This window comes from Notolabrus celidotus, chromosome 4 (assembly GCF_009762535.1).
Source record: "Notolabrus celidotus isolate fNotCel1 chromosome 4, fNotCel1.pri, whole genome shotgun sequence".
In the NCBI taxonomy this organism is placed as follows: Eukaryota; Metazoa; Chordata; class Actinopteri; order Labriformes; family Labridae; genus Notolabrus; species Notolabrus celidotus.
This window is the reverse complement of record NC_048275.1, coordinates 31,076,903-31,103,069: the sequence shown is the minus strand read 5'-3', so window position 1 is coordinate 31,103,069 and position 26,167 is coordinate 31,076,903. Positions and strand designations below refer to the sequence as shown.

General features: G+C 39.0%; 1 protein-coding gene across 7 annotated transcripts in view; it reads left to right on the top strand.

Annotated features, from left to right (window-relative positions):
* pcgf5b (polycomb group ring finger 5b) overlaps positions 1 to 23,800 on the top strand; it is a 32,229-nt gene extending 8,429 nt beyond the window's left edge. For 2 of the 7 annotated variants that reach the window (XM_034682717.1, XM_034682719.1), the window contains 9 exons: positions 1,704 to 1,974; positions 5,943 to 6,754; positions 7,834 to 7,930; positions 8,284 to 8,339; positions 11,374 to 11,433; positions 12,056 to 12,240; positions 12,410 to 12,508; positions 14,425 to 14,514; positions 23,341 to 23,800. In XM_034682717.1, coding sequence (XP_034538608.1) covers positions 6,640 to 6,754; positions 7,834 to 7,930; positions 8,284 to 8,339; positions 11,374 to 11,433; positions 12,056 to 12,240; positions 12,410 to 12,508; positions 14,425 to 14,514; positions 23,341 to 23,388 — 750 coding nt within the window. In that variant the 5' untranslated portion in view covers positions 1,704 to 1,974; positions 5,943 to 6,639 and the 3' untranslated portion in view covers positions 23,389 to 23,800. Of the gene's footprint in view, positions 1 to 1,669; positions 1,975 to 5,942; positions 6,755 to 7,833; positions 7,931 to 8,283; positions 8,340 to 11,373; positions 11,434 to 12,055; positions 12,241 to 12,409; positions 12,509 to 14,424; positions 14,515 to 23,340 lie in introns of all 7 variants that reach the window. The other 5 variants (XM_034682716.1, XM_034682718.1, XM_034682722.1 and 2 more) reach the window with 3 other exon arrangements.
* Positions 23,801 to 26,167: the final 2,367 nt, after the last annotated feature.

Sequence of the window (26,167 nt, the reverse complement as noted above, 5' to 3'; positions counted from 1 at the left end):
ACCTAAAGTTCTTTAAAAATATACCCTAGTTCCCAGACTTTTAATGAAGTGTCAACCAGGTCAATATTTCACTTTGTACAATTCTTATAATTCTTATAAGCCTCCTCAGTACAGGCTTTTGAAGGCAGAGTGCTAAATAATAAGCTAAACTTGATACTGCATCAATCTTCCCTTGCCTCCTTGCTTGCAACTTAACAACCTTCCATCAATTTAATTCTCCTCTGGTTATCTCTTTTCCTGATGTCTCAATCACAGCAAAGGAGCATAAAATAAGAATATAGCCTACTTTTTGTGGCCTTTTTGTTATGTGTCTGTTCTTCCTCTTTTAAGAGACTGAACTAAAATTCAGGACTTCAATACTGCAAATTCATTGACCATTCCTATCTTTTTTCAATCAATTCTTTCAGGTTGCCAATAAAATCAACCTCATAGACTGTCTGAGCCGTCTGAGCTGACTGGTGTTTCCGTCCTCACCATCAGCCAGTCCAGTGTTTGACAAGTATCGTTGACTTTTTCGAAACGGCCTGCTACATATGACCTATAAATGTGGTATGCTGTACTTATACATACTACCTACTGCCTTTGAATTTAGTATGTAGTATGACTGTTCTGTTGGATCTGTGTTGCAGTATGCTGAGCCAGGCATCACTGGATTTCCGGTTTAGGAAAGCGGAAATAAACAACGGCCAAGCTGATAGCAAAACTGCTGCTTTAGCATCACTTATGATTCAAGCAGTTAAGAAGTGGTTTATATGGAATTTAATAATTTTCACAGCACATAGAAACAGAGTGCCCCCCCCCCCCCCCCCCCCACGTCAAAAAAGAAGAAAAAAAAAAATAGCGGAACGTTAGCGCTGTGCATTGTGGGAAATGGTACGTGAGGGAGACTGGTCCGCTGCATACTGCGAAATCTTCCGGAATCAGTACAACATCCTGGTTGTTTTGGCATACTGCAGATTTTGCTCTTGTTCACATACTGATTACTACAAACTGAATTCTGGCAATATCATTACGTACTACTTGTATAGTAGGCATTATTTATTTCAGTTCAGTATCCAACTTTTTAATCGAATAAGTATGAATTTTGAACGGGGAAGAAGACACAAAAATATACAGTAGCCTATACATATACCAGCGAACTAAAGTGATGTGTTTATGATCTATTGGGTACAGCCAGGCTTTTCATGAGTCTCTCTCCTTACATCCAGCTGTCTGTCAGAAATGAGTGACAAATCATTCTAAGTGGAAACAGTTCAAACAGAGGAGAAAAGAATGCTGAAAACAGAGATACAGTATTTACAGCATTCAGAGGGTTTGAAGACCTGTCGAAAAGTCATAACACCAAATACATAGCCTACTTTTGAGAGCAGTAGGTTGAATAACTCAATTACTTGGATTTACATGACTGAATAATGTGAAATACTTTGACTTTTATATTAGAAAATAAACTTTTTAATAAAATATTACAAATACTGTATAATATATAAAGGTGTGTCTTCAGGGTGTATGAAGGGTGTATTTGACAGCCTGTTTTTATATCAACCTCGTATTTATTGAATATTTTTTCAAGACACCTGCTTTCCATCCCTCTTCATCTCTCCACACAGCAGTCGGTGCGTTTCGTGTATATGACTGTGTACGTGTATGTGTGTGACTGTGTGTATTGTAGGCCAATAGTCGCTGAGTTACACAATCGCTTTCAGTTTCCGAGCCCTGCCTGCCTGCCTGCCTGCTCGCTTGCTTGCCTGGTGGCTCCCCGCCCACCGCTGCTCTCTACTGCCTGCCTGCTTGCCTGCCTGGCTGTTGGACGGACTGGGGCAGATCCGAGCCGACCAGTTCCGTGTTCTCTCCTCTCCCAGTAGGCTACAAGGACCAGCCTGAGCAAGAGGACCCGGCAGTGTCATGGTGGACATTCCTGTCCAGCCGCGGCACCCATAACTCCGGGGACAGAGGGAAAGTGTGGCCGGAGGTGAGGTATGTGTTATTATTTCTTATTATTTCTACGCGGATGGCGAATTCATCAGCCGACGTCGGTCGCGTTACGTTACAGCCAAACTTTGACGCTGCTGGCTGGACCTCCTCTCTCCTCTCTCTCTACCCCTCCCTCCCTCCCCCCACTCTCGCTCTCTCTCCTGAAACGGAAAGTGCGTCGCCGTGCACTCTCACATGCGGGATTACGGTATGTTCACGCATATAGTGCATAACTCGCGTGCGGTGCGCTTCCCGTCCGTGTCGTCAAAAGGCCTTGACATGAAGCTCTGTAACTTTTACTGTCGATACGTGCTGCGTGCGCGTGTCTGCGCGTTTGTGTATGTGTGTAGATAGATGGATATACAGTATCGAGCTGCGACATGCGCGTATGCGTACACACACGTCAGATCGTGTAGCCTATTAGGCTTAATATGAGCGTGTGTCACTGTAATGAGCATGTGTCGTCCATTGATGTTGTTTTGACACAGGTGACGTAGACCGTGACGCGCCTTAACGATGAGATAAGCGGATCCGTGTGAAGGAATAGCACGCTCCTGTTTCTGTGTGCGCGTGCGAGACTTTGTCTCATTGACGGACACTCAGGGGGATTTCTGAACTGCGCACTTCAGATTTTTTTGCATAAAAGCGACCCACGCTGAATGAAACAGGAGTCTACACTGAAGTAAACACTGTTTCCTCTGTCTGTATGAGTTTATGCAGTGAGTAAAGCTGCCTGGATCCAGTCCTGCATGTGTCCACCAATGTTTACACACCTGACGTACACACAATGTCAATATGCAGTTTTTGTGACGTCATATTAAAAAGATGGAAGGTACATATTAATCGGAAATCAGAAATACTTTAATTATCTTGGGGGGAAATTCAGTCATAAAAGTTGCTCCTATACACAATAATTAAGAATATCAAATAATATTAATAGAATAAGTAATTAATAAGATATAAATGAAAATACAATGAAAATAATGGTAATAAAAGTATGTGCAGAAGACAAGATCTGTAGAAAATAAATGGTTGAAATCCCAGAGATCAGGAAGAGGGCACTCTGGTGGTCTGTCTGGAGTCTGGCTATGGCAGTTTTGAGAACGTTGGACGCTGTAGTCGGGTTGGCAGAGGGGGGATGTAAACAGCCACCAGTATAACATGTGAGATCTCCCACAGCGCTCTTGGTGCTATCCCAGTCCGCCCGGACAGTCTGGAAGATAGACTGAAATCTATGAAAGAAGTGTCCCAATAATAACAAAACTGATATCAATGGATGCTTCATTAGAGCAACATTACTTCACCAATGAAAAGGTTTCATTTTCTTTTTGTCATTCAATTATATATTTATAATATTTCAACATTGTCCTCACTTCATTTTATGCAATATTCAGTATGGTCTTTTCAACTTTGTCTCCCTACTGTTTATTAAGTGTCACACAGAGCAGTGATGACAATAACTTTATTTCTATCATTATCCTACAGTAATTCGTGTCTTTAATACACAGAAAAACACTGATTCTGAGTTGTCCTGACGGTCATATCATTACATACCCCTACCATTCATTGTATGAGTAGCTCAACATAGTGCCAAGTAAATTCACTAAAACTCGATGACTCATTTTAAGTCTGGTGAAAATACAGTATCCCAACACATTTAGATGTTTGATAAGATAAGTACACACAACCTGCTTAGAAAAAATGGTTATGCTTAGACTGTTATTAATATAATTTACACAGTAAGAATTTAAAGGTAGCATGTTATCAAGTCATAAACAAACTGCTGTGTGTTTACCAAGGGAATGAGTCAGACCGGAGCACAGTGACTAATCCCACTTCCAGAAACATTCACTGTCTCACTCATTTCATTTACTGTAACATCAGCATTGAAAACATGTTTCTTAAAAGGCCCAGCACATGTACAAATTAAGATTTACTTCTTAGAAAACATTTTAAAGCTTAGTATTAATCGGAAAAGCTTTATTTGGTGCAGGAACCAAAATTCATTCAGATCCATCAAAAAGGGGATGGAATGGGGGCAAGTTGAAGGGTTTAGCTATCTATAGTAATGTAATCCAGGGGTAGATAAATGTAGGTCAGAACTGCAACAATCCTGTTAGATGAATTTTAGTGTCATAAGTTATGTATTAATGATTCCATTCATTACAGAATATAAGAAAATGCTTCACAACAAAACAGGTGTGATGGCTCAAAAATATGAAGAACCTTAAAAGATTGTGCAGATACTCAAACGATACAGCTGTTGGGCAAGTGAGTTTTCTGTATGTGGGTCATCTTGATAACTGGGGAGCCTTGAACTTTTAAATTGGGGCATCAGTAGGGATGTAAGCGTTCACTCAACTAAATGCTTAAATGTTGTTACCCTTACTAATCTGCACCAGAATTACTAATGGGTTAAACTAAAAATCAATACTCTTATTATCGTAGGGCTGAAGTGCTGCTCATGTTGTGTCTGAGCTATAGTAGAGCACTAGTTGTGGCTGTAACTCCAGTTAATGGCTACTGCCATAATGCTATAATGCTCTACTACTTGGATGTAAACCAGCACAGATGACAGGGGGCGTCTCATAGTGCAGCACAGTTTGGCAGTATTTGATCTTAAAACTGGAGATAAAGTTGTATGTAGGCTGTGTCTGGTTAAACTGGCATAGAACCACTCAAAAAGATTAATGCATAACCGTCAGTCACGCGGATGTTAACTTGCAAGGAAGACCGAAGCTTGGTGGTGCTAGCTCTGCTAACTCTTGGCACACATGGCAAAGCAAATTACTGTTTATTCATAGACTCTGTAATCCTGTGTTTAGTAATGTCAAATAAATGTGCTCAGTTTCGTCTGTTTTTAAAGTGTTTTGCCACCTTTGGAGTAGTTTGGTTAGTCAGAATAAAAATTTCAGTCTAAACGGCTAGGACATCTGTTACTTTGAAAAACCCCAAGAGAAAGTATTTATGGTTGTTTTCTGAGACAACTGAATGAAAGAGTATTTGGGCTGAGTATTCTCAAAAAACAGAGGAAGTAAATGTTTTAATATCTAATATTTAATTTTAGTTGTATATCCGGAGTAGAGGTGTGCAATAGGACAATATAAGATCGTGAAGGATAAGAAAGTGTTCACAATCTGCAAATGCAGAAAGGTCACTGTATCCATTCTCTCCATTGCAATTCAATGCTTATTCACGGACGCTTGTTGACGTAATCTCTGATGCACGGACTCAGCGCTGTGATGCAGACCAGAAAATAGTCTGCTACATCCAGACACACAGTGCACTGCAAAGATGGTAAACTCAAAGACAGACTCTTACTCTGTTTAAAAAATAATCACATTCTGAAATGCTTTCTAAATCTACTTGTTAATAATAAAAAACAAAAATGAGTTTAAATAATCTTAAATTTAGTTAAGACTGTGTTTAAATGATAACTTTAGTCAGACATGCTTGGTACAAAGTTCTTCACTCTCCATCAGCCGAGTTGTTCAGTTGCTTAAGCTTCTTATTAGAAGAGTGTGGATACTTTGTTAATATTTGTTTGATTTGGTAAGGGGTGATATTGCTATCTCAGTGTGCAGGGAGGGTTTCAAATGGCAGTAAAGGGTTATGAAATCTGTTGTTTGAAAAAATCTGATCTTCAAATCTCACAAAGTCTATGAGGTGACATTCATAAGTGGCTGGGTTTTATCCAAGTCGTTCTGTTGACCTTTAAAGTGACTGTTAAAGCTGACTGTTCACAGCCTGTGATCCTCATGTTGAGCTTCTCTAGTCATTATTCCTGTGCTTCCTGCTCTATATTGAGGCCCACTTTACATTTCAGTATCTGATCTTATTCAGTTCTACATTAATTATATTTTACCCCTTCTAAGGTCTTTTAATTCCAGCATGTTCTCATGAAATCTTTGAAACATTTTCTCTGAACGTAGCACAGTCCCAATCAAACCTTTTGCATTGTTTTCTCCCAGGGTAACTTCAGTTTGCAGTTCAAAGGTCATCGGACACCTCGCTGTCACAGATTGTCACCAAGGGAAAGAAGACGCCCACAGCAGCACTAAAATGATGTGCGGTCGGATCGGAAAGAGGCAACCGAGTAGATGTCCTTGGCCTCAGACTCGTCAGCTGACCTTTGACCTCTCCCTCATGGATTAAAAAATGGCACTGTGGCAGGGACGGGGAGGAGAGTGAGACATCTTACTCTCTGGAACTAAACAAGCTTGTTTTTCTGAATCAGGACAACACAGACTGGATGGACTGGTTACCTTTTTTGTTTTAATGGTACTAACATTGTTCAATGACCGCGGTCTCAGATCTGAGAGGGAGATGTTCTGAAAGTAAAAGTGACTACGAAAAAGAAAAGAATGGAGAAGGATTTCACACAGGAGCATCTCTCATCTCTCTCATGACTTGTGGATAGTTAACACATGCATCATCCTGGACTGACATTAGCCAGTGTTTGCAACTCCAAACTCATCTTGACAGAAAACCTAACCAAGCTCTAGCAGGCAACTTCAGCCTGTAACTGCAATTTTATGTGTTGGTCATTGTCATGAATGGATGTCTGACTCTTCTAAGACAAGGAGGTGACATTTCCTTTTGGCTTTAAACTACAACTCTTGACTCTGGCTCAGTGTCTTGCTGCAGAAGTGCTTAACTACTCCAAACATGGCTGCTACAGGAAGGAGGTACTTTGTGAGAGACTTTAACCATTTCATCACCTGTTACCTGTGTAGAGGATACCTGATCAAACCGACCACAGTCACCGAGTGCCTGCACACCTGTGAGTGAAACAGACACGCACACATTTCTCTGTTAATTAAGTGGACAATGCACTGCTCACATTTGGCAAAGTGCAAATACATAGCAGAAGTTCATCAAGACAATTGAAAGTAATCTTGGCAGTTGTAAATTCAACAGTGTGTTTGCTGAAGCACATTATATGATGAGCGGACTATACGTGCCATGGAGCCCTCTGTGATAACTAATGCCTATTTATTGACAACAAGTGGGTAATGCATTTCTACGTGCTAAAAACTTGCATGATGTACGAGACTAACACTGGTGCTTGTACGGCAAAAGTTTACTAACATCTATGGAGAAATGGAAGCTGACTGAAAAACACCCGGCTATAGTATCAACATCGCAGAAAATATGACTATAGCTTCAGTCATACAGGCTAACATAAAAACAAGTTTGTTATGTTTTAACAGGTGTACATACAGAAGCTGGTTATGCCCATCAAGAACAAGCAAATTTGCATTTAATTTTAAACATGCCATTTTCAAGATTTTTACATTTAGTTAATATTTGTTCTGCAATTGAAATATATATATATGTATTTATATATAGTTTCATCTGAGCATGACCACACCCAAGTGCGATGAACAAGTACAATTACCCTACTGTAAGATTGTCTTGCAGTGTATTGATTATCACAATATTGCTTTAATGTGATATTATTGCTGTGGGAAAAGTTTTTCTTATTGTAACGTATCTATCGACACATATTTATAAGCTGTTACAAATATTTAGAGTAAAATTTAGTGTTGTTTGTTATGTTCATTATAATTTTGTTTACAAAAGTAGGTGCAGCCATAAAAAAACAAATCTGTTAATTGGAATATATTTTTCTCCTCATAGTTTTCGCATGTTAACTCGCACTTGGTAACATTTCTCCAAGTGCAATAATTTGCCACTGCCCTAGAAAGCAATCCTCAAACAACTCATCTTAGCTTGTTAGCCAGTAAGCGTACTTGCTTGTTGTTACCATCTACTTCATAGGACTGCTTAAACAAGTCAAGTTGTCTTGGTGAATAGCCGTCATTAGAGATGAAATATATGATTGTTGTTTTTTTGCAGTTTGTAAGAGCTGCATTGTGCAGCACTTTGAGGACAGCAATGACTGTCCTAGATGTGGCATTCAGGTCCACGAGACCAACCCCCTGGAGATGCTCAGGTAAGATGCTCTCTCTTATTTTACTGAGATTATTTATTTGATTGTAGTGGTAGTTAGTCACACTTTCTATCTCTTGATTTTGGTTCTTTAGAGCTCTTTTAAAGTTGTCATTTTTTTTTTTTAGTTCAAAGCCTCACTATTATTTTATCCATCCATTTTTTTTAACAATGACGTCTTCTCTTTTTATAACCTCACATGATGTTTCTTTGCTCACACTCTCACTTCCCCCCATGAATTAATTCATGTCACCTTCTTAAATACTTTCCTTACCCATAAAACTTTCTCCTCACCTATCCATCATCCTTCTCTCTCCCTCCAGCACCTTTTACACCTCTCTCTCTCTGTATTGTCAGGTTGGACAACACCCTGGAGGAGATCATTTTCAAGCTGGTGCCTGGCCTCAGAGAAAGTGAGTTACCAGATGGCTTCATCAATCTGTCTCATCAGTTTACAGTCAGGGTTTAATTATGTGACCGTTCGTGGAACCACTGCAGCACTCCAGTCATATCACTAATGACCAGACATACAAAGGATTTATCAATTAACACAGACACATGATTATTTGCAGCTTTTCCACTGGTGGAAACTCCAGTTTAATCATGGGAAAATGAAGAGAACAGTTACAAGAATTAATCAGATTAGTCTGCTACTTAAAGCCCCTGACAGGCCAGACAGATAACGGCTAACATTAGGCTGTTGGTGAGCATCTGTCCGATGTTGTGTTGTGTCCTGCACCACTGGCACTAGCTGGCCCTTGTCTGTGCTGTTGGACTGATTAAGCATGTTGAATCTACAGCAGAATCAGTCAGGGAGAGAAATCCCTCTCTTTGGCTTGTAAGCTAAGCGTGTCAGCGCTTGAGATGAGAAACTAAAGCCAGAAGTCAATCCAATGACTCCTTCTTTCTTCTTCCAAAGACACAACACCAAGGGCTGCCTATCCCAGTGGCATTTGTTCCCTTTTATCTCAAGAAGAAGAAGACACTTTATGAATTTGTCTGAGTGTTAAGTTTGAAAATGGCAGGCATACAGTTCTTTCTTCCACAACAAGTTAGTATTTCTGCTGTCTTGGTCTTTTTATCTTTCGTCTCTCACTAAAAGCTGGCCCACAATAATAGACTCAATCTGACAGATGTTGAAAATGTAAGAGACTTCACACATGATGACAAATGACGATAGATTAAACAGTTTTGTGCTGTTTGTGCAACTATACTGCCAACACAGCATATTACACACTAACACAATCCATTCACCAACAACTAGAGTCCTGACTCTCACAAACAAAAAATCATGCAAAACATGGCTTTAGAGTAGACAAACATGGTGGACGATGGAAAGCTATGAAAATGTCATGCTAAATGTAGCTGCTTAATCTTGCCGCTTATTGGCCAACACCCACCCAGCATGAGTGCCTACAAGAACAAAAAATGCCTTTTCTGAAATGTTCAGTCTTGTCGCTGATGACCTTGTTTGCTTTCCTGGATCACACAGAGGCATCAATATTATTTCCAGTCTGTTTTATAAGCAGCTACAAACTCCTCCCAGGAGCTGTAAGGTGTGTCCAGGGACAAATCCTTAGCCCAGATATGGATGGCATGGAGGGATGCATCAGGTGTTCTTCAATGCAGTTAGTGCTTTGATGTTGACTTACAGTGTTTGAGGCTTAAAAACTCCACTTCCTGTTTCCAATATCTTGCTTGGATACAAGTTATTTTCTGCTGTTTTCGATCGTAGTCTCAAACTGATTTAAATGATAGCACAAATTAAGTTGTGCATCATGGAGCTAAGTGAATAATTGTGCAGTCTCTTGTGTAAAACTACACATACTACCTTTTAGCAACTTAGCAATTGTGGAAGACAATCACCAGGAGCAGGAGCACCATCTATCTGGCCACACTGTGAACAAAGAATGCCTTAGTGGTGATTTGGTTAGACTGCAGCAACCAATTTGAATAGCATGTAACCACCTAACAACACTCAAACAACTTCACAAAAGCACTTGGTAACCACCAATGCCTTTGGATTTACTTTAAAATTCACCCAGCTACATTTGTGCAATGTGCTAGCAAACTGTTAAGAAACTAACATCTGTTTAGCCCAAGCAAGATTAACTGACTCAGCACTCAGTGATGTATGGACATTGGTTAGTATTTGTCAATTTTTATAGACCCTTGCAACTTCTATTAAAGGCAAGACCTAAACTGGGATACGATACAAACATAATCGCAATTTTACTATTTCTATAAAGACAGCAGATTAATTATTATACACTACATTAACATGTAGTATATTAGATATTGTACAAAGCACAATCCAGCTGCTCTATAATATGATCTCTCCAAAGATGTAAGGGAGTTCTTGTTGAGTTTTAGTTGTCAGTGCCACATTTTTTTCAGATAGAATAAAGCTGAAGGGTTTATAACAAGTTTATGAACAACCTTCTCTCTCTGTAGCCAAGACATACAGAGGCTACGTCAACACGTTGAACCAAAGCTGTTGTGCCATTATTTTATGACTCCATAACTTAACCTCAACTGACAGAAGAATGGAAACAAAACATATTTACTTTAGTAGACATTGTGCCCTAATGCTCATGTGGCTAAATAATCAGCCTTTTGTGAATTTGGTGTCATCGTTTTTGACGAGCAAACTGATGTATTTTTTCTTCGTGTCACGTCCAAACAGAGGATCTTATTTTTTGTAGCCATGATGAAATAAGTGCATGTGGCTCATGTCAGACGATACATTCCATGAGCCTATTTTAGTAAGACAGTTTAACACCTGAATAAAATCATTACTTCAGTCAATTTGAGAAACTAAGGTCTTGTCCTCATAATGGGATTCTTTCTTTGCTTTTATTGCAAGGTGAGTTGAATTCTTTCAAACACAAAGATAATTTTAATTGCTTATACAACATCAAAAATCCTGATTTATATATAAAAAGAGTTTTGTTTGACAGTGTGTGCCTGCTGAAAGCTAACTGATGTGGTCAAACTGAGTGGCTGATTTGAGGCATGCTGGGATACCTCATGGCGCACACCAGGCTGGCAGTGCCACATCTCCCTCATGATGTTATAATCATCCTTTTTAAGGGAACGTTGAGGGTGCTGGTTTGGCTCAGTGGTTAAATCATTCACCCCATGTACAGAGGCTGTAGCCCTTGATGCTGAATTCACTCGTTCAAACTCCTGGTTAACACACATAGCTGTCTAAACTCTCTCTATTCTCACCACCATTTCCTGTCTGTCTTCAACTGTCCTGTCAAGACAAAAATATCCAGAAAAAGACAACTCAATACACACCAACAAATTTACTAACAAGCCTGGGCTGATAGGAGCTTACATGGATTGGTCACATTCAGTGGCTACATACCCTGAGCATTTTGCTTTGTTTCCAGGCCCTTTGTTAACACTGTTTTCTTTTTTTCTGTTGTTCTTGTGAACCAGAGGAAGAACAGCAGGAACTGGAATTCTGGAGGAAGAACCAGCCCAAAGAAAACGGCCAAGGCAAGCTGTTTGTTATTCAGATCGTAGAAATTCTCAGCAAATACATGATCTCTTTTTAGAAGTATTTTGGAGACTTTGCTAACCATCTTCATTAAAGTACTGTGTGTGTGTTTTTAGATCATAAATGTATAAAACTAACTTCTGTGTAACTTACATATCATTGGGGGGAGGTTTTGTGATGACTATTCTACAGTAAATTTAACTTTAGTGGGTGATTTAAAATTTCTGCAAAACAGATTCTGTCTTATAACTCTATTTATCTGCAGAGTCAGATTGTCTTTCCTAATATTTTGATTCATGGATGGGTAAATAATCATCACATTTAAGCTTCATTTGAATCTGGGTCAGGGGATTTCTTGCTCAAACATCATGCACCATGCATCAAGCTTTTATGGTGAAGACAAGTCTGTTACTGCTCCCTGAAGGCACAATAACTCAGTGTAATCATTCATCATCATTCAATTATGCTGATGTTATGTAATCGTTGTATACATCTTGTCTAATCAGGCACTGTAAAAGCTATTTTTCATTTTTTTTAACACCTTATATTTATGCGAAATGTAAAGCTTGAAGTTTTGGCAAAGCAGTGACATCATTCATTGTGTCTTTTGTTTTTAAACAGCGGAAACCTTGATGTGTCAAAGGCTCAGGCTGCCAGGTGTTGATGATGGTGATGGTGACGGTGATGGTGGTGGTGATGACGATGAGGATGGTGGCAATGACGACTACCACAGGAGTGACCCTCAGATAGCAATCTGCCTGGACTGCCTACGCAACACAGGACAGTCAGGAGAGAGCACTGTCTCGGTGTGTTTTAAGAGAATTCATGACTGGTTCATGAACAGTCAGTATCGAGTGTTTTGTAAAGGTTCTTGTGTTTTTTGGGGTTCCTTTCAATGTAAAGTCTACATTCAGTTTTTTAGCTAGCACTCTCATTAAGTCAGGGTCTAATAGAATTTGTCTCTTGTCCAATTAGGATTTAATGAAGAGGTTCATTCGCTGCTCCAGTAGAGTCACCGTGGGAACAATTAAGAAGTTTCTCAGTCTTAAACTAAAGCTGCCCAGCTCTTACGAGGTAAGGAACGGATCCATTCCACCAGTTTAGAAATGTGTTTAAGGAAGTATATTTCTTATGATTACAGTGTAAAAAAATTTCCATGAAAGCTGAAGGAAATAAAGCCTTTAATAAAATGTTAAATTTTTGAATGGCCAGTCTCAGACAAATTCAAACCCCCTTATAAGGCTTCATATCTACATAATCTGAATTTAAGAATAGGAATAGCTCAGCTTAAACTAAATTTGTGGAAACAGACAAATGAATACTGATGCAAAATAAGAGAACATAGATTATTTATATATGGTTGCTTTATATGCCTGGCATCCCTGCTGCTGGGTGTCAGACAGAGATTAACAGCATACAGAAGGAACAGCCTTTTTAAAAAAATGTCCTCGCTAAAGTCTCATCATGAGTTCACCTTAGTTATTTAGAAATGAAGGATTACATTTTTGTCCAAAAACACAACTTACAACTGTAGAGGGCTCAAATAAGAGAAAAAGGATAACTAACTAAATAAGTAAGAGATAAACTTATGGCTGTGTCCACCAGGGGCGCCAAAATCAACACATCCTAAAATGTCCTCCCAGCCTTTAAAGATATAGTTAAGGCAGAGTTGTGAGGTTCAATGTTGAGAAAGTGTTGCTTTTATCTTGTTCTATTGACTAAAGTTTATAAGACTCTCTGCTTATTTAGCAATAGGCTAATGCTAATTTTCTGTTCTAAATATAGACAATGATTTTGACTTATTAACTGATTACAATTTATTTTCTGCTGGTCTCATATAGTTCATTGTAACTTAATGTCATATGAGACTGAATGGTTTAAAACTTGGCAAACTACAGTATGGTTTAATACACTTCGTGCACAATTATTAGGCACGTGAGTATTTTTGTGAATATGTTAAAAACTATGTTAACAGTCGTTTTCAAATTTGTCAAGAAGTCAGATAGTGAATATATTTCTTCAACTGTGTGGTTAAAATGATGCTTTTCAAATTACGTTGGCTGTATTTTTAAATAAATGCAGAATCTGCAGACAAAATGTTGACAAATGTTGGCTTAAAGCTCCCTTGAAGAGTTTCCAGTTGGTTATGAAACAACTTGAAAGTGATGCTGATATCCCTTCATGACCTAATAAATTTAACAGGACCACCAGTAACAAGACTGAATATTTTTATTTTGTTACTTCAAATTCCTGAAAACACTGCTGCAGGGTAGGTGTCACAAGAGGTGAAGTAACACAGTTCAATATATCGTTAAAAGTGAAAGTAGAAAGTAGGTTGTTACAAATTTGTCAGACAACATTATTTACACAAGTAAAGGACAGCATAAGCAAAGAGATAAGTACTGTTTTGACCACATCGGGCACCTAGCGCAACACAAACTGAAAGTTCCCTACAGGAGCTTTAAAACAAACAACACCTCTGGGCATTCAAACTAGTAGCACTCTCCGCAGTTTGGTAAACCATGCATGAAAAAGCAAAAAAGCAAATGAGTCATGGCTTCAAAAGTCAGGTCAAACTTTGATAAGGCTAACTGTGACTCAAAAACTAGCCAGTGTTTATACAGGCAGATGCTCATTAATATCCCATTCACAAATCAGCTTTATAAAAGAACAAAAGTCTGTTGGCTCTAATATTTGCAAAAGACTGAGCTAAATCAAGTATCACACACTCGCTCAGTCAGTCTTTCACGCATGCGGTGCAGCCTCCCACTCATTACCACAGTGAACTTCCCCTTTCCTTTCAGTGTGTGTATTAGGACTGACATCCTTTTTTATTTGTGTAACCCTGAGTTTTGTGTCTTTGCCTCCTTTTTTTAACTGTTGATTTTGTCCATTTAATTAAATTGGCCTGTTTGTCTAATACTTCTCCCTTTTGGAGAGATTTGAAATTGAACTTTCTCAAATCCTTTTTTTTTTTGTGCTGTGCCCAGCTTGATGTGCTGTGTAACGGAGAGATCATGGGCAGAGATCACACTCTGGAGTTCATCTACATGACCCGATGGAGGCTACATGGAGAGAATGTAAGTCTGTCACCCCCACTTCCTGTTTACGTGTATGTGTGGGTGTGAGTGTGAGTGTGTGGGCATGCTCTTGCGAAGATGCATCAGTACAGGAAACAATTTCTGTTTGCATCCATTTTAGATTATCTTTTCACACTTTGGAGTCTTATATTCAATCATCACGTTAGACTTTGACCCTATTGTTCAAATGTTGTTTATGTTCAGGTTTGAGTAAGGCTCAAGTTAAGTTTAGGGATGTTGTTTGGAAAGGTCAATGAGTAAGAATGAGAGTAAACAGTCAGTTTTTTCTCAGAAAGGAAGTCTTTATTACTCAGATTCTTCTCTTTTTCGCCCACTGTCAAATTTTGCATAATCAGCATAAATATGAAGGACATTCTATAAAGCCTCTTTTAAATGCCATCCAAAGAATATATGACTTTCCTTATTGTGAAAGTTATGAGAAGACAGAAAGTAGTGAGTCAACACAAGAAAGTTTTTACTGAAATTTAGAGTAAGTTTCCTAATTCATGGTTTTACTCACATAGACTAAACATTACAACAACCCACCTGAAGTAAATGTAACCATCAGAGTAGGTTTGAAGTTATACTACTTGAAGTTTAAAGTGTTGTATCAATAAAGTTGATTTAAAAAAAATTGAAAACATCCATCATAATAAAAGCAACACTCAAAAAGTGCCAAGAAGTCAAAAGTTAAGTTATGTAGCTCAAAAATATTATGTTAATCCAAATGAATTTCATAAAGAAAACTGATTTATAGTGACACATTTTCTGAACCAAATTAATTCCTATATACCAACGATTTGGAATTGATTTGAATGCATTCAATAAAATAAGCTACAACTTATATTTTCACACATTTTTGCTTTATTCAACACATTCAAACATCCACTCTTATTTACCCATAGCTTAATTGATTGTGATAAATCTAGTTTAAAGTGGTGTCACAGCACATATAATCTACTCTGTAATATAAGTTATTACTTTGTTTCCGTAGTTTGTTCAATTGAATGTTTTCAGTGATGCCACTTTGTTGTTATTGTTGTAATTTTTCTCAGAGTAGTCAACACATTATCAAGCAATAATTGGTAGTACACTTTACTTAGGTAGAGTCAGCATTTCACAGTAGATTTTGATGTTATTTATTAGCAATTAACAGCTAATTTTATCAAGATGTTTATTTGTTAAACTTAATAATTCATGCTGTTTAGGCTTTCCCATTAGACAACATGCAAACAACCTTTAACTACTTATGAATCATAATAGTGTTGACCATATTCACATTAACCTTGTTCCAAACCCAGTTCTAACTTTAACCCGGAAACAAACAAATAAACATCAAAGTCATGCAAAAAAAATGAGGACTGGAAAAAATGTCCCCACAAAGATAGAAAAAATTGCAAACACACACACACACAGAGCAGCAGGAGTTGTCTTTGTTACGACTGAGGTCAGTGTATGATTTGTGTGAGTGCAATCATTGCTGTACATGTTGACTGAATCTGCGTATCCAGCGTTTGTGTGTCTAAGTGTTTTAGAGTGTGTATTTATTTGAACTATGAGCAACTGAAAGGTCCTGTCCCAACATGGACAATGATTGAAGGGTGCAGACAGCTGGCACCACAGGGGGTAGCAGATACTGGGTCAGAGGAGGGGAGGTGGTGAGGCAGGAGAAGAGCAGGGAGAGGAGGCAGTATGAAATGGGACGTGTAGTTTCTCTGCTCTAACTTTGCTCACATGTCCTTGTAAAGGGATATTACAACTAAGAGGAGTAATTTTCTTCCTCAGAAGTTCCTTCTTAGAAACACAAAAAGTCAACTGTTGCTTTTTTTCTTACAACGCAGACATGGTTTGACCTGAATGATCCAGTTTGAATTATTATCCGTGTTATGTAATATTGAGACACAGATTGTCTGTTTGGCATGCGCAGATTGTCAGAAATTAAGATTATGTTGCTTTTCCATCTGGGCCTTTATCCCATTATGCAAAGTTGTGGACCAACATGACAATACCTTATATACAAACAAATCATTTTAATCACAGTGATCTGGTAAATTATCCCAGTAAAGCCCAGATCAATATCACTATGCTGACTTGTTGCTATCAGTCATGGTGATAAAGTGAGCGTTTTATAAAACACAAAGGAAGTCATTTTTTATACATGCAGGCACCTTTCCTACTTAACTCTATGACATTAGGTCATCTTGTAATTTAGAAACTGAGGCCCACCTTGTGTGGTCACTTCACACATTTACATGGGAAAATAAAGTTGATTCCATAACTATTAACAGACTACCACAAAACAACTGTCTCGCCCTTTAAAAGATCCATTAAAGTTCATTATTGCACACTGCCATGCTTCTAATGATCTTTCTAAACATTTTGATATTTAATGGGTCGGATGGATTAGAGCTTGTCCTTGTTCCACTGTGAGTAAAGCCTCTTGTAAAAACTTTGATTTATAATTGCCAGTGCAGCCTCTGTGAGTCTGGACCTGGAAACAAGCAGAACAATTGCAAAGTGAGAAGAACAATCATTGCAAAATAAAAACAATACAATTTGGGCTGACTATTATTGCCACATAGTCTTTGTGTTGGCAATGTAGCAGTCAGTTTGTGTCGGAATTTACTTATGAAAGTCTCAAGGACAGTCGGACTAAGAGTAGAATAAGAACAGGACACCAGACAGCGGAATCTTAACAGTTCTTTCTGTAAGCACTGTCTTAAGACATTTAGTCATAAGTAAATAAACTGGTCTATAAAAGCTATTTTTAACATCTAGGTCTCATAAAGGAGTTTGTATAGCAGTAGCAACATGTCAACGACACATGATGTCACAGCGCTCACATCCCAAGTGGCAGAAAGCACGTAGCAATAAAAAGGCTGAGTAGCAGCGTTAGCTTTCGACTGAATGCTGCTGAAAAAGAAAAAATAATGACGAATTTGGAAGTACACCGTTACGCAAGGTTAAAGGTAGAAATCAAGTCTGTCACTTCTTAAGTCAGAGTTTTCAGTATCCCAAAGCTTTCTCTCTTTTTACCTAGCTAGATCACGATGCTAATTTAGCAAAGCTAACCAAGTTGGGTCCAGGTTATGTTCAGAGTTTCAGATTTAAACAGGCTGTAAAGCACCATCCTTATAAATCAAGTACAAAAAAATGTACTTTGGTAAAATGAAGGAATCTGTCAAATCCAACTGACCAAATTTTAAGCAGATACTTGTCAAATTTACTCCCATTGCATCATGTCCTCTGCTGAAGGCCATGTTGCAGGATGTTGTACCACTCAGTCTAACATTGGTTGGCACTGATGTCACGTCCTTGGTGGGAAATTGACGTCAGAGCATACCTTCTATATTCTAAGGTGTCATTTAAAGTTCCTGCATATTAAAAATAAATGTAGCTATTAAAGAACAGTAATGTAATAGACCAGTTATCAATTTTTATTTAGCCTCATGTTTTTTGACCTGAAAAATTACTAGAATATTAAGGTTAAAGGTCATAATATCACAAAAAACATATTGACTCAGTTCCAAGGTCCCCTTTCGGATTGCTGTTGCCTTGTACTTTATGTCCTTGAAGTACAAGGTAAATTCAAACTCACTCAAGGCACAGTTAAATTTGATCCATAGTCCTAAGGCAGGTACTTGCATAAAACCAAGCCCTACGTCTCTCAAATGTATCCAGGCGACATTTTACGAAGAAAACCGTCTTTCCAGTGTGTCTTCAACCTCCACTTTGCAACACTTCCATGAGCTGATACAACAGGCAAAGTCAGATAGAATTATTTACGTCCTACCGGGTGACTCATAAGGACACACACCAAGAAATTATTTTTGAATCCTGTTTGAGCCCTGTCTGGGGGACAAGGTAAGGAGAGCAGTGACGAAGAGGGTGAGTGAGACAGATACGAAGTCTGAGAGTCACGAATGGAGACAGAAGGGGGGTGGGGTGGGGAGGGTATCTAGTCATTCATCCTTCTGTGTACTCCACAGCTTGGCCTTATTCGCAGCCTCCGACAGGAAACTGCCTCCTGATTTACAAAACATGACACCCAAATTATATCAAGATAAACTGTTCTGAGGTCTGACTGGGTAATGAACATACTCAGAGGACCGTTGTTTCTGAATGGCAGTTAATTATATCGTTCAGTAGTACAAACATTAGCTCAATCTGCTTGATTTTCTTCAAATTAACTGTCAGCTTTTAGCTATAAATGTGTTTGTTTAAGATTTAATAGCTGTGTCACTAGATGTAGCATACCAAAGACTAAGTACAATTTGGGGACCTGGACTGTTCTCTCAAAATTTGAACTGTAAACCATGAAGTGTAACATTGTACTGCAAAGACAGATGAAAAAGGTATGAGCCTCATGTGTGGTCACGCTTAGATTGCTTACACAGTCTAAGCTATTGACTGTATGTGAAAATACCCATGAGATTGGTGCTGACATCTCACATCTTGATGACTTATTTTGCAGCCAGAGCCTGCACAGTAGGAATCAGCTGCTGGAGCTGCGGTAATAAGGCTAGTTTGTACTTCTGCGTTGACCATACGCAGCAGTGGTCGACGGGGACGTGAGCATTACATATATGTGCGTCGATGTGTCCGTGTCGCTCTGCCGAAACATTTGATGGCAGTGTGTTCTCTCTGATAGTTGGGAGGCCTGTTTCTTTACCGCTACGTTTTCTGTTTACTTTTTCACAACAATTTCAAACGTATCATGTGAATTCAAAAATAGTGAGGCGACGTGGAAGGAGATGAAATACACAGTAGATGTGCGGCGATTCCAGAAGTGCTGTAAATGCAGGATATACAATAAGGCAGAATGGACCAATCACAGGGCTTGCGGTCCATGTTGATACGACGCCTAGATACAGTTTGAAAGAGGTCTGCGTTGGCTATGTGCGTAGGCCCCCCATGCAGACCTACGCAGACCTACGCAAGCACATAGGCTACCTTATTTATTCTACGTAGAAGTATAAACCAGGCTTTATCTTCCTGCCTGTACACCAAACTAACAAAAAAAGAGTTTGAACTGGCGTGCAGTGAATCTTTTTATATGCACGGCAATGAAGGATGACCGAACATATCTTCAAGGCACAGGAAAACTAGGACACACTTGTTGACTGCATTTGAAGGAGCCCTTGAAATGGAACAGCCTTTGACACCACTCTGATGCAATCAGTCTTTAAATGCCTCACTCAAATGACTCAGCCTCTGATTTAAGACACATCTATGACAATTATAATGTCACCTCCTGTTGACTTTTAAAATAACTCTTGTATTGTATGCATATTTGAGTTATAGAGAAGAGTCTCAGAAGTTGTCCTCTGACTTAATGGCTAAGTAGTTGGATTGCTTATGGTAAATGCTTTTCATAAAGCACACAAAATAGACCAAAATTATCATACGATCAAAGTTTTAGCATACACATAACACTGAAAAGTGAGATAACCATATAACAGCGACCTGAGCCTGTCCAGTGTCCAGATAAAACAAACACACTCATGGTCTAAATGCCAAACGTCCACTGACAGTTATGTTGCATAGACAGAGCCATCCCCCATTGTCATTCCATGTTTGCTTTGTTTAGTAAAGGTTATCTCTGCCTCTGAGATTGTTGAAGAAAAGAATAGTTCTATTGCTTGGACTAAAAAAGGCTCTAAGCTGAAAATTACAAACGTCCTCTGTGACAGAGTTGTTCCATCTCTGCTGTAAGAGAGAGGCTACGGATTCAGCTCGTTAGCAGTAATCAGTTTCAGGTGTTGGTTTGTTCTGAAGCAGGAAAATCTTTGGCCTGAAGGATATGAAGATGGAGCTCGACCTCTTAAACACATTTCAGCAAGGGCTCCATCCAGAGAAAGATGAACCTGGTCACAACCCTCAAACACTAATCTCTCAATAACTGGAGTTTGAAATATGGTCTTTAAGAAGGATACCACCAACACCACCGCCAACAACAACAAAAATCAGATAAGCACTGCTTGTTAGTGTTTCAGCAGAAATATGTCAATTTTACTTCCAACCTCCCAATTAGTTAGAAGCCTGCTATAGAGGTATACATCTTCTTTTAAAGATTATTGTATTGTCATTTTTGCCTTGATAGAAAGGATTTCTGGAGAGTTAACAAATGCAAATGTGGGGGGAAGGGCGTAGGATAGACAGGGATTAAGGGCAAGGGCTGGGAATTGAACCTAGAGGACTGTAGCCTTAGTATATGTGGGCACCTGCTTTACCGACTGAGCTAAACTGGTGCCCAGTGTCCATTTCTTCTTTTATGTCCCCCACTTGATTCCCTCTGCATTTTGAAATTTGCTTTTTATTCTAACACATTCTATTCAATAAGTGATTTCAGATGCCTTAAAGCGAAATGTTGTAAACTGCATTTATAGTGGGGTTTTGTTTTTATTTTTTTCAGTGAAAATTGTAGTCCACTTTACAAAAAAATCTGGTTTGGAAATTTGTGGTCCCCAGAGCATAAACCTTAATGATTTTAATGACTCAATGAGCTTTGTTTTATTTGACCAGAGTTTCCATTTGGCCAAAATTCTGGTTCAAGACAAGCGATAACTAAGACACGTCAAGAAGTCCGATCAAATTATTATAATTATGCACAGTCCTAAGAGGATGAATGTTTCACACAGGACATGCGGACTGTGGACACCAATAATTCAGAATGTTGACAATATACTAAAGAAAAAAAAAACTGACATTGTTTGATACATCAAAAACTTTTAGAACAAATTTCGATCATCTCTCACTGCATGTTGGATGATTCTTTGTTTCATCATTTTCCACCAGAACAAATCTCTTAAAACTCTCTGTAAGCTAAACAGAAAGTGTGTAAGTGCAGTATAATTAAAGTGGTTGTGGAGCAAAATGCTAAGTGAAAGGCTGTCTGAGAAGCAGACACAGAGAAGCAGTGACTGTCTGGTTAGGTTGGATTTACTGTAGTTTTTTTTTCTTCGAGACATGATGCAGCAAAATGCAGAAAGCAGGAGCAGATGACAGCAGCTGTACTCTGCTGCACCAGCAGCCTCAAGCTGCCAGAAATAGGAGACAAGACTCCAAATCAGGAGACACACTTTATACTTTGCAGTAACTCTGACACACTCACCTATCTTCATTCAGAAATTTTCAGTAAAAGGGCAGCTCACACCTTTTGATTCTAATGTGCTAATGCCACTCCCCAGCCAAAGGGGGCAAGAAGAATGAGTTGACATTTCTATTATTTAACCCCATTGATGGATGGCTTACTGATAGGGCCTAACGGCATCAAACCAACATGGCAGTCAGAGTTCAACGATCCCCTGTAAGAAGCTGTTGTCAAATTCTAAAAAACTAAGAATGTATCAAGAACCACATTCAGCTCTCCTTCTTCTCTTCTTCTAACAACTGTTAACCCTGCTGCTATCATCACTACCACTCATGGTTTAAGTTTCTTTGTAGTGATCTCACCTACTCCGCTGCCGTTGCTAATATTGCTGGACAGGATACAATATTAAAATATCCATGTTGTTTAGGCTGCCGATTTAGCATGCTAACCGAAACTAACGCTTTAGCATGCTAACCGAAACTAACGCTTTAGCCTCATTGGTTTAATGCTAACATAAGTTAATGGTTTTACCTCACCTTACGGTCTATGGTGTCAACAAGCAGAAGCAAAATGTGCCGGAACTCTTTTCCATGGATTGATTTGACATGACGTGTGATCAGTTTGCCTCTGGTGTAGCTCATGTTAGTGAAAGTGGATAAATGTTGTCAAGGGGGTTTGACCAATCAGAATCAAGCATCTTAAAATGATCAGAAAGAGAGCTGCTTAATGAATCTGGAAATTTTTCAGTGCTTTACTCTGCTGTCAGAGAGCCCATTCTTTCTTTTTTTTTGCACAATTCTTGCACACAGCACATACGTGTTCCTCCGCCTGCAGAGCACTGATTAGCTGTCCCTTTAACTTAACCAGTTCTCTGTATTTCACATCAAGTGCCCAATTTCAGACCATGAGTGAATAACAAAACAGTGGATTGTAAGGTTTTTTTGGACATACTGTTTCAATTGCTCTTCAGCAGAGTAAGCAGCAGCCAGGCATCTATCACTTTAACATGTCTTCTGCATCAGACTTTTGGCCCCTGTCCCTGCAGAGCAGAGCCAGATGGATCCTGGAAAAGTTTAATGGAAACAGTTTAATATTCTTCTTTAAACCAAATTCAGAGAACCTGAAATATGAAGTCAGATAGAGGCCGAGGCAGCTGGCTTGTCTTACTCGATATAAAAAAAGGAACACTGAAGCTTCAACAAACAGGTTCAAATGTAAAAAAAAAAAAAGAAGAAAAGGGCTGGCCTCAAATGACTGTAGATCAAACTACTAGAATTGCACTCTTCATTCCCTCCCCTCTGTGTTACTGCCTCGTAAATATGATACTAATGAATCAAGTCTTTAAATGTTCTCTCCATCATTTTAAATAGATTTGACAATCTTTGGCCTGAACATCTCCACCATTTTGACCATAAAGAGGTCCATCACTTGATTCAAAGTGAACACCATATGACTCAGTAAGATTGGAGTACAGGTTTTTTAAGGGGTTTGTGTGTTTCAGCTGGAGGGATGTTGTGTTGGTGCAACAAGGGTTAATAAAATTGTGGAAATCCTGCACACAGGATTTTCGAGCTGCAGTGATTCAGTTTTAATCAAAGGCTTCCTCTCCGTGTTGCTGCAGTAGCAGGAGTGGTGTGTTTGTCCTCTGAAGTGTGTTTATGTTTACAGTACGATGACCAAATGATTGATTTCTTCTTTTGAACACTTTCTCTCTTTTTATGTGTCTCCCTCAGACGTATCCCATGGTTCTTGAGTACCGGCCACGAATCGACTTTGGCTGAACCACAGATGCAAGAAGAAGACCGTACACACACTTGAACATACACCCCCCCCACACACACACACACACACACACACACACACACACACCGACACATACTCCTGCAGAAGTATGAGTGCAGAAACAGCTAAGAGTAAACAAATATCCATACATGTAAGCGCAAACCCCGACATACATGTGCCCAAAACGTGCAGAGAAAGAGATTTAAATGTATTTTTGTACAGCCAATGATGAAGTGCTTATGTTGTTATGGTAAAGAGGTTTTATGCTACATAGAATAATATATGCTATAATATATATGATATTTTTAAATGTATGTCCCTGTGCCTAAAAACCTGTTGAGAAATGAAGTATGACCATATCTTCACTTTGCCTGTCTAACTCTGTAGATTAAATGTTGATTTTCTACTGTTGATGGTTGTTCAGTCTCATTTTACCACACTGAGGCTCACTGTCTATGAGTATGAGTCTAAAAGAGCCAACACTGGGCCTGAATTAAGTCTACTGAGCCTGAATGGTCACTGTTGGAACATCTACAACTTTATCATCGTCTACAACTTTATCATCTTCTGCCATAAGCTAGAGTTGCAGTTGAGTCACCAAACCTTGAGTCACCAAAGAAGAATCCGAGGTGAGCCCCCATCGCCCGAGGATTAGACTTCAAACTAATTACTGTATGAACCTCGACTGACAAGAGGGACCTTTTGGATGTGTAGAAAGTAAATTTCATATATTGGGATTCTGACTTTTACTGTTGCATGTCTGTAGATTTAAATTGTCATATAGTTACAGTGTTGTGTGTCTTGCATATACTGAGCAAGACCCCCTCTCGGTGGGACTGCAGGTGTTTAATGAATTCAAAAACACCTGCATCTCCTTTGCTCTTATACTGAATAATGACTAACCAAACCTCTTGGACCAAGTGGTTTAGTCAAGTTAGACGCTAACCATAGCAGCTAGCTAAAAGCAATGATACCATCAACAGTCCGAGTCACTGTACCTCACTTATTTTCTCGGGGCGTCCTCTACACGTGTCTGTTTAAGTATGAGCTTGTCCCAATTTTCCCCTCGGTGGTTCTTTTGCATGTCTACCAGGTTGCACTGATCTTGCTCATGCAGGTAAACCTAGGGGCCATCCCTTGCTCCAAACTGAATAAATTATAAGGGCCTCATAGGGCAAAAACTAACAAACACATTAATGCAGTCTTTATCAATATAAATACAGTACATTTTAGTCCTCCTTTCTGCTCTATGAAGGAACGGTACAGTACAGAGTAAGGTCAGGTGTAACATTTGCCAGGTTAGCTGGCTTAGTGAGAGCTGTAAACCATGCATTTAGCCAGGCAAATGTTTTTATACAAAAAGTAATACATGTAAACTGTAGGTCAAATATATCTAAAAAGGCAATATGGGTGAGATGGTGTTAAAATCCAAACACTTACTGTATGTCTGATATGTGTATATGAGCTATGCCCCATTGGAATCTGCTCTGATTTGTTCATAAACTCTGTCAAACGTTCATAGGGGCAAACTTTAGCAGTTAACCGCTAACTACATTAACTGAATTGCAAGAGGCTTTAGCCATACAATACATGCTGTAAAACTTTCTTCAGCTGCCATAAAACAGTGCTGGGTAACTCTTAGCAGCTCTCACAACCTTTGGGAATGCGAGCGGTCAAGTGAGAAACGCTCATGTTCTCGTTCACGAGGTGCAAATCGAGCCATTCAGATCATTGTTGGATGAAGTTGCTAATTTGAACGCTGCTTTTAGTGTATCCAGGCACACCACTGGCCATAATGTCCACTTAGCTTTCTCAGAATAACTCACATCCTACACTATATACTTTCTGTTTCAATTATTGTCTCACCATTTCTGCAATCATGCATTAAAGAAAGCACATTTGAAAAATAGGAGTATTTGTTGTTTTACACGAAGACCAAAAGACACTGAATATCAATCAATTCACCATTTAAATATATTTTCATACCACAAAAAATTTTTTTTTTGTCATTTTACTGAAGGAGTATATTGTTCTGTTTGTAAAAGTATCTAAAAATAACCAACATTAATCCACCATGAGCAGGAATAACTTTCTGTAACAGGCTGAAACATTGAGCAGAACCAGACTCATGTTAAAAGGCATCTGCCATGACAGCAACAGATATGTCAACAGATTATACAGACTTTAAGGAGCCACAAGAGAATAAACTGACTAATATACGCAGCTACAGGCAAAAAAATGCTACTAAATAAAGACTGTTGCAGAGGAAGTAAGCAGGAGATTAAAACACTGGTTTATGGTAACCTGAAGGACTAGTGAGCAAAAAGGTAAGCCTTTACCAGCCCTAACTATAATCTTTACCAAAAAGGAAAGTTTTGAGCCTATAGAGGGTGTCTGCCCTCAAGACTTAGACTAGTAGATGATTCCAAAGGAGAGGGGCCTGATAACTGAGATTTGACCTTCCATACTCCTTTTATAGACTTTAGGTATGATAAGCAGGCCTGCATACTGGGGATGTAGTGTTCTAGAGGGGAAAAAGATCACTGAGAGCTCCATAAGATATAATGGTGCCTGACCTTTAAGAGCTTTGTAGGTCAGAAGAAGAATTTTAATTAATTTCACAAGGAGCCAGTGTAGAGAAGCTGATACAGGAGAGATGCGCCCTTTTTTCCAAGTTCTAGTCAGTACCAAGCAGCAGCGTTTTGGATCGCTTAAGTCCTAACATCAGACTTCCACCAGATCAGTGTCCAGTCTGTCTCCGATCCGCTGCTATTCGGC